This window comes from Mesocricetus auratus, unplaced genomic scaffold (assembly GCF_017639785.1).
Source record: "Mesocricetus auratus isolate SY011 unplaced genomic scaffold, BCM_Maur_2.0 Super-Scaffold_100025, whole genome shotgun sequence".
Classification (NCBI taxonomy): domain Eukaryota; kingdom Metazoa; phylum Chordata; class Mammalia; order Rodentia; family Cricetidae; genus Mesocricetus; species Mesocricetus auratus.
This window is the reverse complement of record NW_024429206.1, coordinates 2654249-2666608: the sequence shown is the minus strand read 5'-3', so window position 1 is coordinate 2666608 and position 12360 is coordinate 2654249. Positions and strand designations below refer to the sequence as shown.

Here is a 12360-nt window from a genome sequence, read left to right as displayed (position 1 = left end):
AGAATTTGAGCGAATATAAAACAGTGCTTCAGAAATGAGGACATTCAATGACAGGAGATACACACGCAAAGCCACCTAACAAAAGGAAACCCCTTTTGGCATGCCCAGTTCACCTGAATATTTGGGACAATACTCTGAAACAAGCACTGATACTCTGTAGTCACATGTGGTGTACACACAGACGATATGACGAGGAGAGACACAATGACTCCAGTGACAGTAGTGGCATCCTTCCTCAAGCCTAGAGCTGCAGGCTCTGTGCTCTGAAATAACATGCAATCTTCACAACAGCATGTGAACAACCTGTAACAGCACACAAAGTTACTTGTTCACATGGTTGTGTTCCCTTTTTGCTTTTTAACTATTTTTGTTGGAGTTTAAGAACAGCCTCATATTGCTGATGACATACCTCAGTATAACCACTTTAGATGACTGGCAAAAAAAAAAAAAACCTACCACTCTAAACATATGTATCAGCAAACACCTAATAAACAAGTGTTGATGTTCATCTAAAGATACGAAGGAAGCTGTGATGCAGCTCAAACATGAATATGCTGGACCATCCACTCAAGAGTTAAGACAGCTTCAAGGCCACACAGCAATTACTGGCAGAGGTAAAATTAAAATTTAAGGTTTTGGGATACCTAAACTCATACTCAACCATCTCACTACCTTGGGCTATGCTCACAGACCCAGGAGTGAACACCTGTTCTCCTCAACTTGTAGAATTTCTATTACAAAGATGAAGGTGCAGAGAGTAAGCTGCCAGAACAGTTCAGCCTAAGAGCAGTATAGCAGGAGATGGGCACAGGGAGTCAGAAAACAGATTGCCGCTACAGAAATAAGAGAATCAGTCACCAAGCACACTTGAACATGACAGGGAGCAGTCTCTGGCCTGGGCAATAAGCCAAGAATGGTACAGCACCAGGCAGGGGCTGGAGGCTAAGGCAGGCTCAGTGAGCCAAAGTGGGGTCCTGGGGGGCAGATAGGTAAAGAAACATGATGCTCAGGAGAGAAATGGGGGTGGTAAGACCTTTGGAGGCCTCGGTGCATTTGCATATCAGATTTCCTGACGAGAGAACATTTAATACAATGTAATTTATGGACCCTCCTGACAATTAATATTCACTCACAGGAAGGTCTCTGTGGGTACCTGAAATTAATTTTGAAGCCATTAAAGGAGACAGAAGGTTATTCTCAATGAAAAATCCTGTGGCGAAGGTATCACCTCCCCTATTAAGTATCTGAGAGTAATTGCATGAAAGAAAACCCCATCGCTGCTAAAGGTGAGCAGATTAATGGGCTTTGGGTTGCTACCTTACTGTTTAGTAAATCCTAGACTTAACTAGAGTTCAGATGCACAAGGTGGAAGGATGCAGTTTGCTGTCTCCACAATCCCGTGTTTACAGTGGGCATTTTGTTTCAATATAAAAACAACTCAACAGATCATATAAGATGCAACTAAAGGTCACAGACACAATGGTAGATTTAAAAAAAATACTTTGTAACGGCCCAGTTGTGAAGTCAATATAGCTGTCCACCAGCAGGAGAATGGATAAAGAGAATGTGACACTTTCAAGAAAATCAATACAAATGGAGACGTCACTAGTAAGTGAATTAAGTCAGTCTCAGAAAGGCAAAGTCACATGTTTTCTCTCATGTGGTTCTTAGATTGTATACAAATACATGATATCATTAAAGTGTATATGGCAATGGAAGGAGAAACAAAACTGTCTATAAGAGAAACGAAGAAGAACAACTGGGAGAGATGTTAAAAGAGAGGGGGATGTCTCAGAGCACAGTGGACTTGTGTGAAAGCCCCGTGCAACCCAGTCACACACAGAAGCATGCACAATGAAAAATGTCAAACAGAAAGTAAACCACAGGTTCAACTGGATACTGGCAGGTGTGGCTGCCATGCAGAGCTCGTTGAATCCTAATCAACAATTAATGGGGGAAAGTTGCCTTAATATGTACAAACTACCATCACCTGGAGGACAGTCTGCCTACTGGGGAACTCAAAGAATAAACAAAATCATGACCTGAAAAACTTACTATGAGAAAATGTCATATGACAAATTACAAATATAGAATTAAACTTCTCCTGTACTGGTGTACAGAAGAGACCAGGGGGGCTCACACCACATACATGATAAATATGCAGGAAAACCTATCTCATGTATGTTACTGAGAAGCAGAAAGAAGAAATGGAGGAACAGAGCAGCCCCTGGATGGGCGACTTCTACAGTAAAGAGATCCCTTTCCCACGACAGCACGTACATTTAGCAGAACTCAAACAGAAACCCAAAGGGACGATTCTCCAGAATGTAACAAGCGATCTTGAAGTTCACAGGTGGGCAGAGCAACGGAAACATCTTCTGGAACAGCAACAGTGCAGGCACATAGTAGGTGTGTGGCTATCAATGATAAAATAAACTGCACTAGCAGTTTTAAAACACAGTTTCCAGAGAGGTGGGGTGATAGAAAATCCAACCAACATGAAATATCCAAAACTGCTGGGGAAAACACAGACTTAGATATGAACCTGATCTGGTGACACGCACCTGTATCCCCAGCATGTGGGAGACTGAGGCAGGAAGGTCACAAGTTCTGGGCCAGCCTAGGCTACAGATTTGAGTTCCAGAACAGCATAAGCTTAGAGTGAGACCTCGTTTCCTCCAGACAGGCAATGAAGTAAAAGTAAAGCTATACATGGAACAATCAAAACCAATCCATCCAACTGATCAAAGACATACAAATAAAACTGCATGTCCTTAACACCAGCACACAAGGCAGAGGCAGGAAAAGCTCTGTGAGTTCAAGGCCAGCCTAGTCTACCTACCAAGCTCCAAGCCAGCCAGGCATGCACAGTGACCCTATTTCAAGAACGGAACAAACAAGTGAAAGCCTACAGGCCACCACTTTTAAACTTACCAAGCTGAGTTTTGCATTCTAACATTGATGCCTCATGTTGTTGCGTGTAAGAAAGCAAAACCCAGGCCCTGTTGCTGGTGAGACTAACAAGCTCATGTCTTGTAATGTAGCCAAAGGATCAGATAAAGACAGAAAAGCTCTCAAAGGCTCAGCTACTGTGGTACTGTGGCGCATTCTATAACGCCAAATCATTTGAAACAACCTAAATATTTAACAGTGGGAGGGGAAGAAGGGCAAAATAATTATGAAGAAGACTTTAAAATCAGTGGGAAAAGTTAAATGAAAAAAGCTATAAAACAACCTTACAAAAAGGCTTCAGTTTTTATTTGAATTGATACAAATACAACTGTGTATGTGGCTAATGGTGTGTGTCCAAAATGGTAACAGTATTTGTGGTAGGTGAAAACTTGGTTACTTTCATGTATTTCTTAGAGAGTTGTACACAACTAACAAATATGATCTTTAAAAAGATCTTATGTCAGCAGGACATGACAGATAATGCCATGTTTCAGCTATTCACTGCAGACCCTGTATTAACTCGACACACAGCACCCCAGCATCCACTGGGACAGTACGCATTGACACACAACACCCCGGCATCCACTGGGACAGTACGCACTGACACACAACACCCTGGCATCCACTGGGACAGTACGCACTGACACACAGCACCCTGGTATCCATTAGGACAGTACGCACTGACACACAGCACCCTGGCATCCACTGGGACAGTACGCATTGACACACAACACCCCGGCATCCACTGGGACAGTACGCACTGACACACAACACCCCGGCATCCACTGGGACAGTACGCACTGACACACAACACCCCAGCATCCACTGGGACAGTACGCACTGACACACAGCACCCTGGCATCCACTGGGACAGTACGCACTGACACACAGCACCCTGGTATCCACAGGGACAGTACACACTGACACACAGCACCCCAGCATCCACTGGGACAGTACGCACTGACACACAGCACCCTGGTATCCACAGGGACAGTACACACTGACACACAGCACCCTGGCATACACTGGGACAGTACACACTGACACACAGCGCCCTGGCATCCAGTGGGACAGTACGCACTGACACACAGCACCCCGGCATCCACTGGGACAGTACGCACTGACACACAGCACCCTGGTATCCACAGGGACAGTACACACTGACACACAGCACCCTGGCATACACTGGGACAGTACACACTGACACACAGCGCCCTGGCATCCAGTGGGACAGTACGCACTGACACACAGCACCCCGGCATCCACTGGGACAGTACGCACTGACACACAGCACCCCGGCATCCACTGGGACAGTACGCACTGACACACAACACCCCAGCATCCACTGGGACAGTACGCACTGACACACAGCACCCCGACATCCACTGGGACAGTACGCACTGACACACAGCACCCTGGCATCCACTGGGACAGTACGCACTGACACACAGCACCCCGGCATCCACTGGGACAGTACGCACTGACACACAGCACCCCGGCATCCACTGGGACAGTACGCACTGACACACAGCACCCCGGCATCCACTGGGACAGTACGCACTGACACACAGCACCCTGGCATCCACTGGGACAGTACGCACTGACACACAGCACCCCGACATCCACTGGGACAGTACGCACTGACACACAGCACCCCGGCATCCACTGGGACAGTACGCACTGACACACAGCACCCCAGCATCCACTGGGACAGTACACACTGACACACAGCACCCTGGCATCCACAGGGACAGTACGCACTGACACACAGCACCCCGGCATCCACTGGGACAGTACGCACTGACACACAGCACCCCGGCATCCACTGGGACAGTACGCACTGCTAGTTGCTAAGAAGCATTTAAGCATTTTGACATTTCAGTGTACTAAACACCTGGGGGGAGAAACTGCAGTGTACACGCTCACTCTGGCCCTGCCTGTGCCGGGAGCTTCTAGAGGAGACTGCACATCTAAGAATCCCCTAAGTCTGGTCTGTTAGAACTTTGAGCTTCAACAAAACATACACTCTTGTGCTGCTTCCCTTGAGACACTTTGCCTATTCCTCTAAGATCTGACCACAGTTTACCTCAGGCTTATCACTTGGCAGTTTTCAATGACACAGGAATGGAGATTTTGAATGTATCACAATAAGGTAAACAGCAGTACTAAGAGTTCTCTCTTAAAGCTTCAGAGTGGGCTGGGAAGATGCATGCCCACCTAGAATGCGCAAGGCACTAGGTTCACTCCCAGGCATCATGAAAAGAGGAGGAGACGCTAAATGAGGTGCTGTGTTCACTGAAGCACTGGTTCACAGCAGCCACGATATGGGAACACCCCAAGTGTCAAAAAACTACCATCAAGCACATCAGCATGCATAAGTGTGAAGGACGTCATGTTAAGTGAAATAACCCACACAGGAAAACACTGTATGATCCCACTCAGACTGGAACCTACAAGTCAAATCATACAGGCGTGGAGGAGATGTCTCTCCTTATAAACTCAACAGGCTTCTCTCTTGGAAGTAAAAAACCCACTGAAGAGACAAGATGAATGAGTGATGGCTGTGAGACCACAAGTAAAGCTCGTGTGGGCTGATGTGTCACAGATACTCTCTACCGTTTTGCCTGTGTGCTCCACGGCACAGTTGAAGAGAATTAGAACAACACATGTGAGCAGGCTGTTTGCTCCTGAGGTCAGGAACACTACCCAACACACAGTCAACACCTAGTCCTGCATGAGAGAACGATCACCAGCTTCTCAAGTAGGATGTCAAGGCATCCAGACACTCCTGCACAGATCAAGGGGCTCTGTGTTTCTGAAAATGAGGTTTGCTTGACAGCAGAGTTTCCTACCTCCCGATCCTTGAGCTTCATGGCAAGCACTAACTGATGTCTGTGGTTCGTGAGAGCCTCTCGGTAGTTTCCTTTGGAGAAGAACGCAGAGCCTAGATTCCCATGAGCTCGGCATTCTCCTGTGTGGTCACCTGATTTGGGTAAGGAGAAAAAAGCTCTAAGTTACAGAATTATTTATAACATGCATGGCTCTACAAAGCCACAGATTGACTAGCTAGGACTTGGTATTTTCTTTTAGACTGTATGGGGAGATGAGATCCTAGAGCCCAACTCTCTGGACCACCTTATTGTTGTAGCACACAAGGTAGGGGGTGGGGCATGTGATAGACCAAGACACAAACCAGCTGCTGCTGGAAATCTCCTCCCCGCTCTGCAGATGACCTTTGGTTCTAAGCAATTATCAGTTTGCTGGTTCAGCCATTTGACTCCAGGCCTCCTATCATACATCACTTCTCTAGGAGTATCTGATAGTAGGTCCCCACAGCCCTCCTTCCTGCAACCTGAGAGTCCCTGAAAAATCACTACCGTGATGGCCACAGTCACAAGCCATGCCTCTCCTCCTCCTTCTTCTTTGTCTAGAGGCAGGAGGCTCACAAGATAATGGCTGCCTAGGGCTCCATAGTGAGACCCTGTCGCCAAATCAGCAAGAAACAAAGTCCCAAAGTCCCCCCAGCTAGTAAGTGACAGAGCCATTACAGTCATATGGCTCCACAATGCAAATTCTTAACCTCCGTGGCTGGCCTGGAACTCATAGAGATCCACCTGCCTCTCAGGGTGGTCCACACAGCCAGCATGTCCTAAGTTCTTTGACAAACCCTGGTACGTTCTCATGGGGGACAAAATTAAAATGAAGATGAGTCACCCAGAGAACCAGCACATGGGGCACTATAACTGTTAACATGAAAACCTGGAGGAAGGTTATGAATATGCTAATCACACTGCTAGGCCTTTTGGGAGCCTCAGACCCTTGTTGTCTGAAAATCTTCAAGACCTGGGGGTTCTGAAATCAAATGTCCTGTTGCATATGTCAGTCCTGCCAAGTTCAGGGCAAGCAGCTAACATGCAGGCGGGCCGCATACCTAAGGTCTTGGCTACATCCAAGTCTTGCTGCATGTACCCCGTGCTCTTCTCCGTGTTTCCAAGAGACCAGTGTGCACTGCTCAGGGCAGAGAAGACAGAGCCTCTCAGTTTGAGGCTGCAAGTGCCAATCTTCAGAGCAGCCTCTAAGACAACCACAGAGGCCCCATGGTGGCCGGCTGTCAGGAGTTCCTGCCCAACCACAGACACAACCACAAAGGGACTCTTGTCCAGTTTCATTTTCTGAAGCTGCTGGTAAGTGGGCTCCAGGGTGTCTGCAGAAAAAGAAAACAAGGCAATGAAGATTGATAGACAAGCAGTCTTTTCATGGTGCTCTAGAAGTTTGTCTGTGGCTTGTGTCTGGTTCGAGCACAAGCTGTTCAACCCAGGCCCTCGCACCACCGGATGGCCCACATATCCTACAGTTGGCCTCGCCCATCCGGCAGTTTCTCCCTCCTGCAGGCATGGCCACATTCCCCCCCTCTTCCAGCCTAGCACGTTCCCTTGTGTCTATCCTGCTCCTCCTCAGAACATGACAAACCCATCCTTCCAGCCGCCCTCAGCCCTCCAGCCCTCAACGACCCTTGTTTGGAGACTCTCTTCATTTTATGGCTTTCATTGTACAGTTTGGCTAACAGTTATTTTAGAGTTGCTGCACATTTGCGCAGTAAAAATCTTTTTCTGATAAAACTGTTGAATACTGTGAATGAGAATTCAGTGAGAGAAGCTGCATCTGCTGATTGGCTGATTGAAACTGGTGGTATGGAGAGGTCAGAAGCCTCATTGCAATTTATCTTGGACGATCTATAGCCTACTAAACTTCTATTCCCTGCCCCCTCCCCCCTTGCGTCAGAACAAACACCCTGTTATTAACAGATAAAGCTGGACTTAACATTTTGATAAACAGATTTTAAAAAAAACCAAACAACAAAAACTTTTGGAATGTATTAACAAAACTGTAGATTTTGTCACCAACCAAAGAGCTGGGGACAGTGTCAGGCAACATCTAAGGGCTAGGACAGAGTTCTCCCCACCCATTGCTATAGCCTGCCTAGTGTATTTGGGACGTGGCATGATTTATGACTTTTCTTTGCTCTGTCATCATAAAAAGTTTATGAAATTGTTACCTTGTTGGAACATAGAATTTGGGGTAATCTAAATCTGTGTTCCTAGGCCATGATCACTCTCTTATCCTCTTGAAGGTGAGAGACCTGTTTTTGCGCTAACAGTGCTTTATTCTAGGTAGTCAAGTGGTGCAGTATGGGCTCACAATAAAGTCCCCTCACTGTCTCACTGGTGAGTGCCCCTAACATGTCTGTCATCAAAAGCAATGAGAATGGACTCATTCATAAAGCCTGTTCATCGTTTCTCCCAGGAGATGCAGTGAAGGAAACGGTACCCACAAAATGCCATCCCTTCTCAAGGGCTACTTCTTACCCTAGTACACAAACACATAAAACACCAGCAAGCAAAGTCATAAGGAAACCATCTTCTGCACCCGGTGAGCTCTCAGGTGGTAAAACGAATGTTGGCCTCATTTTATGTTCAAATGGCAACGGTCGGGTTAGAGGTCAGTAAGCCATGTGGGATTAGTTCCATTGGGGCAGGGGTGGGGGCGGGGAGTGGCAGGGGAAGGATGCAGATGACAGGCTCCTGTCCCTCCCTTTTCTATTTTCTCTAAAGATAATAAAAATTATAACTGTGCCTCTAGTGTTCCTGAAACCTCCTTCACATTAGTGGTTCCGATAATCCACACATCAACCCTGTGACAATGCTGGTCTCTTTAAATCTCTAGCCTCCTGGCCAGTGCGCTGGATTAACACAAAATCTCTGCAATTTATGACTTTTCAGTTTTTTGCTAAGGAGCTCTCGCCTGAGTCAACATCACCAGGGAAACCTTGGAGCTTGCTGGTGCCTAAAGCGTTTTCCCCTTCAATCAGATCACTAAACAGAGAACAAAGAACATTTTTACTCCTGTCAAGATGCAAGCAGCAGAGTATAGTAAGCACTGGCTAGCCACCAGGGCTAAACACAGTCAGGAGAGGGCAGGAACAGCTAGCACAGAACAGAGTCTACCCAGGATGCTGGGTTGTGCTGGCCCCTGCTATGGGCTGGAGGGCGGGCACATGCGGCGAGGGGTGGGGGTGTTCAGAAGCAACACCCCACCTCCAGTTAGCAAAAACCAGAAATATCAGACACCACCATTTTAGGAACAAAGAATCTGGGCATTTATCTGATTCATCTGAGGTCATCAGACAGGGTCAGAAGCAGTGTACGAGTCTACTGCAGGGCTCCAGGCCACTGGGTCACCACAGCAGGAAGATTTAGTTGCAAGATACAGAGATCTTGGCTGCATTTAAATAGAAACCCACCAAGTGACGCAAGGCAGAGGACACAGCCTCAGGACCCAAGCGGAGCCCTGCCACTGAAAAGGAATGTAACACAGTCTATGAAACCCTCTCTTCATTAAACCTGTAGCTTCTGATTCAAAGATTGGGACTCAGATGGCAAAGGAGGGTGGGAAAGTTGGGATTGGATGTTTTCACTTTACAATGGAAGGCGGGTATGCAGAATGGGAATTCCTGACATACAAGGAAAATGTTCTGTTGCTCATTCTGAAACGAGGGACACAGGCACGGGCCCGTGCTTTAGAATGAAACAGTCTTTCCCATAGCAATTATGGAGCCCCTGAAACAGCAGCAAAAGGAGGAGACAGCACTGTAGCAGTCACGGGGCCGAGGTTAGGAGCTGTCTAGACGCTCCCAAGAAGAAAAAAACTCCTAAGGAGGAAAAAAAACTTTACTTGAACAAGTTTTTGAGAGATGAAGATGAAATTAAGAAAATTATAAGAATGAGAATGTAAGTACATTAAAAGCCAAATACCACTGCAAAGATAATTATAAAGTGGACGTGAAAACGTTGTTTCAGGGTGATCAAAGCTTCATGGGAGTAGAACTTGATCTGTTAAACAAAAGACAGCGTTTAAACTAGTCACTGCTTTTATTTTGAATGGGAGGCGGTTTAGGGAGAATGACTATCTTACACAGGGAGCCAGCAAGAGACAGGCAGATCTCTGCAAGACAGAGATTTCTAAAAGGTCACTTTAGGCTGATCAGGCCATGTGTAAAGCAACAGAAGCTGATGTGCTTAATGGAGAAAACAGAGAGTGATGGCTGAAAGAACATGTCTGTCCTTCAGAACTGCTAACCTCAGGCTCCCCACACGGCCAAGTGCATAGGCTATGGCTGTTGCCATGGTTACACATGGATGCATGTGTGCACAAGTGCATGGCTATGTGTATATATGTAAGTGACATCTCTGACTATGTGTACAGCAACATATATGCACAGAGCATCCATTTCACTGCATTTCTCTGCTTGTGCTGAAATTACATCTCAGGTCACTAATCAGAATCTCTAGCCAGCAGTTGGGTTTGGGGAGCTCGGTTGGGGTTTTTGATATGTTGCCCAAGCTGATCTCAAATTCCTGGCCTTGAGCCATCCTCCCATCTTAACCTCCCAAGTAGCCAGGGCCATGGGACCATGCCACTGTATCCAGCCAACTGCATTTGCTTCTGATGAAAAAGATGGCAAGACCCTTTTTTAAAAAATCTACAGATGACCTCTAAGACTCTTTCCAACTGCACTGCTCTGTTTCCTGCTCTAAGATAACCTCATGCTATCATCAGAGGGACTAATTTTGTGACTTTTAGCAGATTAGACAGAACAGAGTGCTGGCAGCCTGCAGCTATTCAGATGTTATCCTCTCTAGAATGCATGCATAATACATGAAATAACTGGTGTCAACCCAATTCCACAGAAATATAAAGGCCCTTCACAACACTGACTGAGCCCCTGTTGCAGGTTTTTGAACTGTAAAGTCTTTAGGAATTCAAGAAGAACAAAGTCACATTTCCTGGCACTTGAGGAGTTTGTGAGAATGTAGGGAGGTCAGTGATAAACAACCCAGCCTCTGCTAAGGGGCATGCAACATTTGCCCACTCTGAGATGCACAGCCCTCCACATGGAAACAGTTCTGAACTAGGGACTCCACACCTGGAACTCAGCGGTACCTCACAATGTCCAGCCATGTCATCTAAACAGCCTGATCTACATAAATAGGATGTGAGTAACAGGGACGGACTGGGTGAACATCTAGAAGCAGGTGGTGCAGCTCCCAGTCAGGGTTCTGAGAACTGTCAGCTGAACTGAGAGATGCTAAGGGGTCCTGAGGAGGGGGCTTCACAGAGGAAGGGGCATCGGAATAAACTGGAATACTGGAAATCAGTGTTGCCTAGGAAGCATCCAATTGCTCCAGACGAGAATGAAAGAGAAGCCAGGTTTCTGACGCTAAGACCTGAGAGATTCCAGTGAGTGCACACGAAGGGGCCCCTGGGTACTGCTTCTTCTCAGTCTGGACACTCCAAAAGGACATGTCCCGCCTGCAGAGGAGAAGGCTTCTGCAAGGCCAGCCTCACTCCCATGGGTAGTTCCCAGAACATTAGGGATGGGCACCATCATTTCCTCTCACAGAGAGGTTAGGTGCAGAGGAAGCCAAGCCATCTCACTATCAATGAGTTCAGCAAACGGGAGAAAAAAATCCATGGTCCTCACATAACATTCCCAGAGCAGGACTCTTGTGAAAGACAACCGAGCCTCAAAGAGCCTCTGAAGGAGGACGTGCATGGAGGGCAGACTCGGACAAATGCAGGTGAAGCCTGCAAACTGAGAGACAAAACCCTAGGCATTTGCCATCCATTTTCCATGGGCACATGATAAAGCAGCCTCCACGGATCCCTCCAGAGATGACAGGATCACCTAGGTGACAGACAGATCATGAAGGCAACCGTCTTTAGACTCCTACTAGAGAAGAGATAGACTCATGGGAATCCTCAGCACTGTCCGGTGTCCTTGGAGAACAACCATGATGCTGAGCCCTAAGGCACCCAAATCCCTTAGCATTTTCACAGAACCGAAGTTAAATCACTGAAGTGCGAAACAGCAAAGGTAACGAAAGACTGAGAAGTTATCTGAGTTATATTTATCCTTATTTCTATTTTTTGTTAATGATTTAAGAGAGATACATGTATAGAAATGTCACCATGTCCACAAGGAAATTTACTCACATCTGGTTGGTTTGCATGCACGGGTGAGATTTCAAAAATAAAATAAATCAGACAATTTGGTTAGTAGTTTAGAGAATAATAATAAAAGTCAAAATAACTTTAATATGGATAGGGATAGTATATTTATATAGAAAAAAGTAGATTAATAGAGGCTGGACCTTCCTTAAATTAATTCTCTCTTTTTGAAGTACCAGGATTGAACCCAGGATTCAGTACATATTTTGGCAAGTTGTGTTATAGAGCTGAACCATATTCCCAGCTCTAAGATAAAATTTTACCCACCCCGCCCCCAAAAAAGAAAGAAACTGGGACTGGAGGGATGGCGCATTGGTTAAGAACACCAATTGCTCTTTC

At 46.4% G+C, this 12360-nt stretch overlaps 1 protein-coding gene across 5 annotated transcripts in view; it reads right to left on the bottom strand.

Moving 5' to 3' along the window:
• Positions 1-12360, bottom strand: part of Ttc28 (tetratricopeptide repeat domain 28) — a 392524-nt gene that overhangs the window by 179447 nt on the left and 200717 nt on the right. For all 5 annotated transcript variants that reach the window (XM_021236097.2, XM_021236098.2, XM_005085316.4 and 2 more), the window contains 2 exons: positions 6884-7156; positions 5805-5935 (listed from right to left, as the gene is read on the bottom strand). In XM_021236097.2, coding sequence (XP_021091756.1) covers positions 5805-5935; positions 6884-7156 — 404 coding nt within the window. The remainder of the gene's footprint in view (positions 1-5804; positions 5936-6883; positions 7157-12360) is intronic.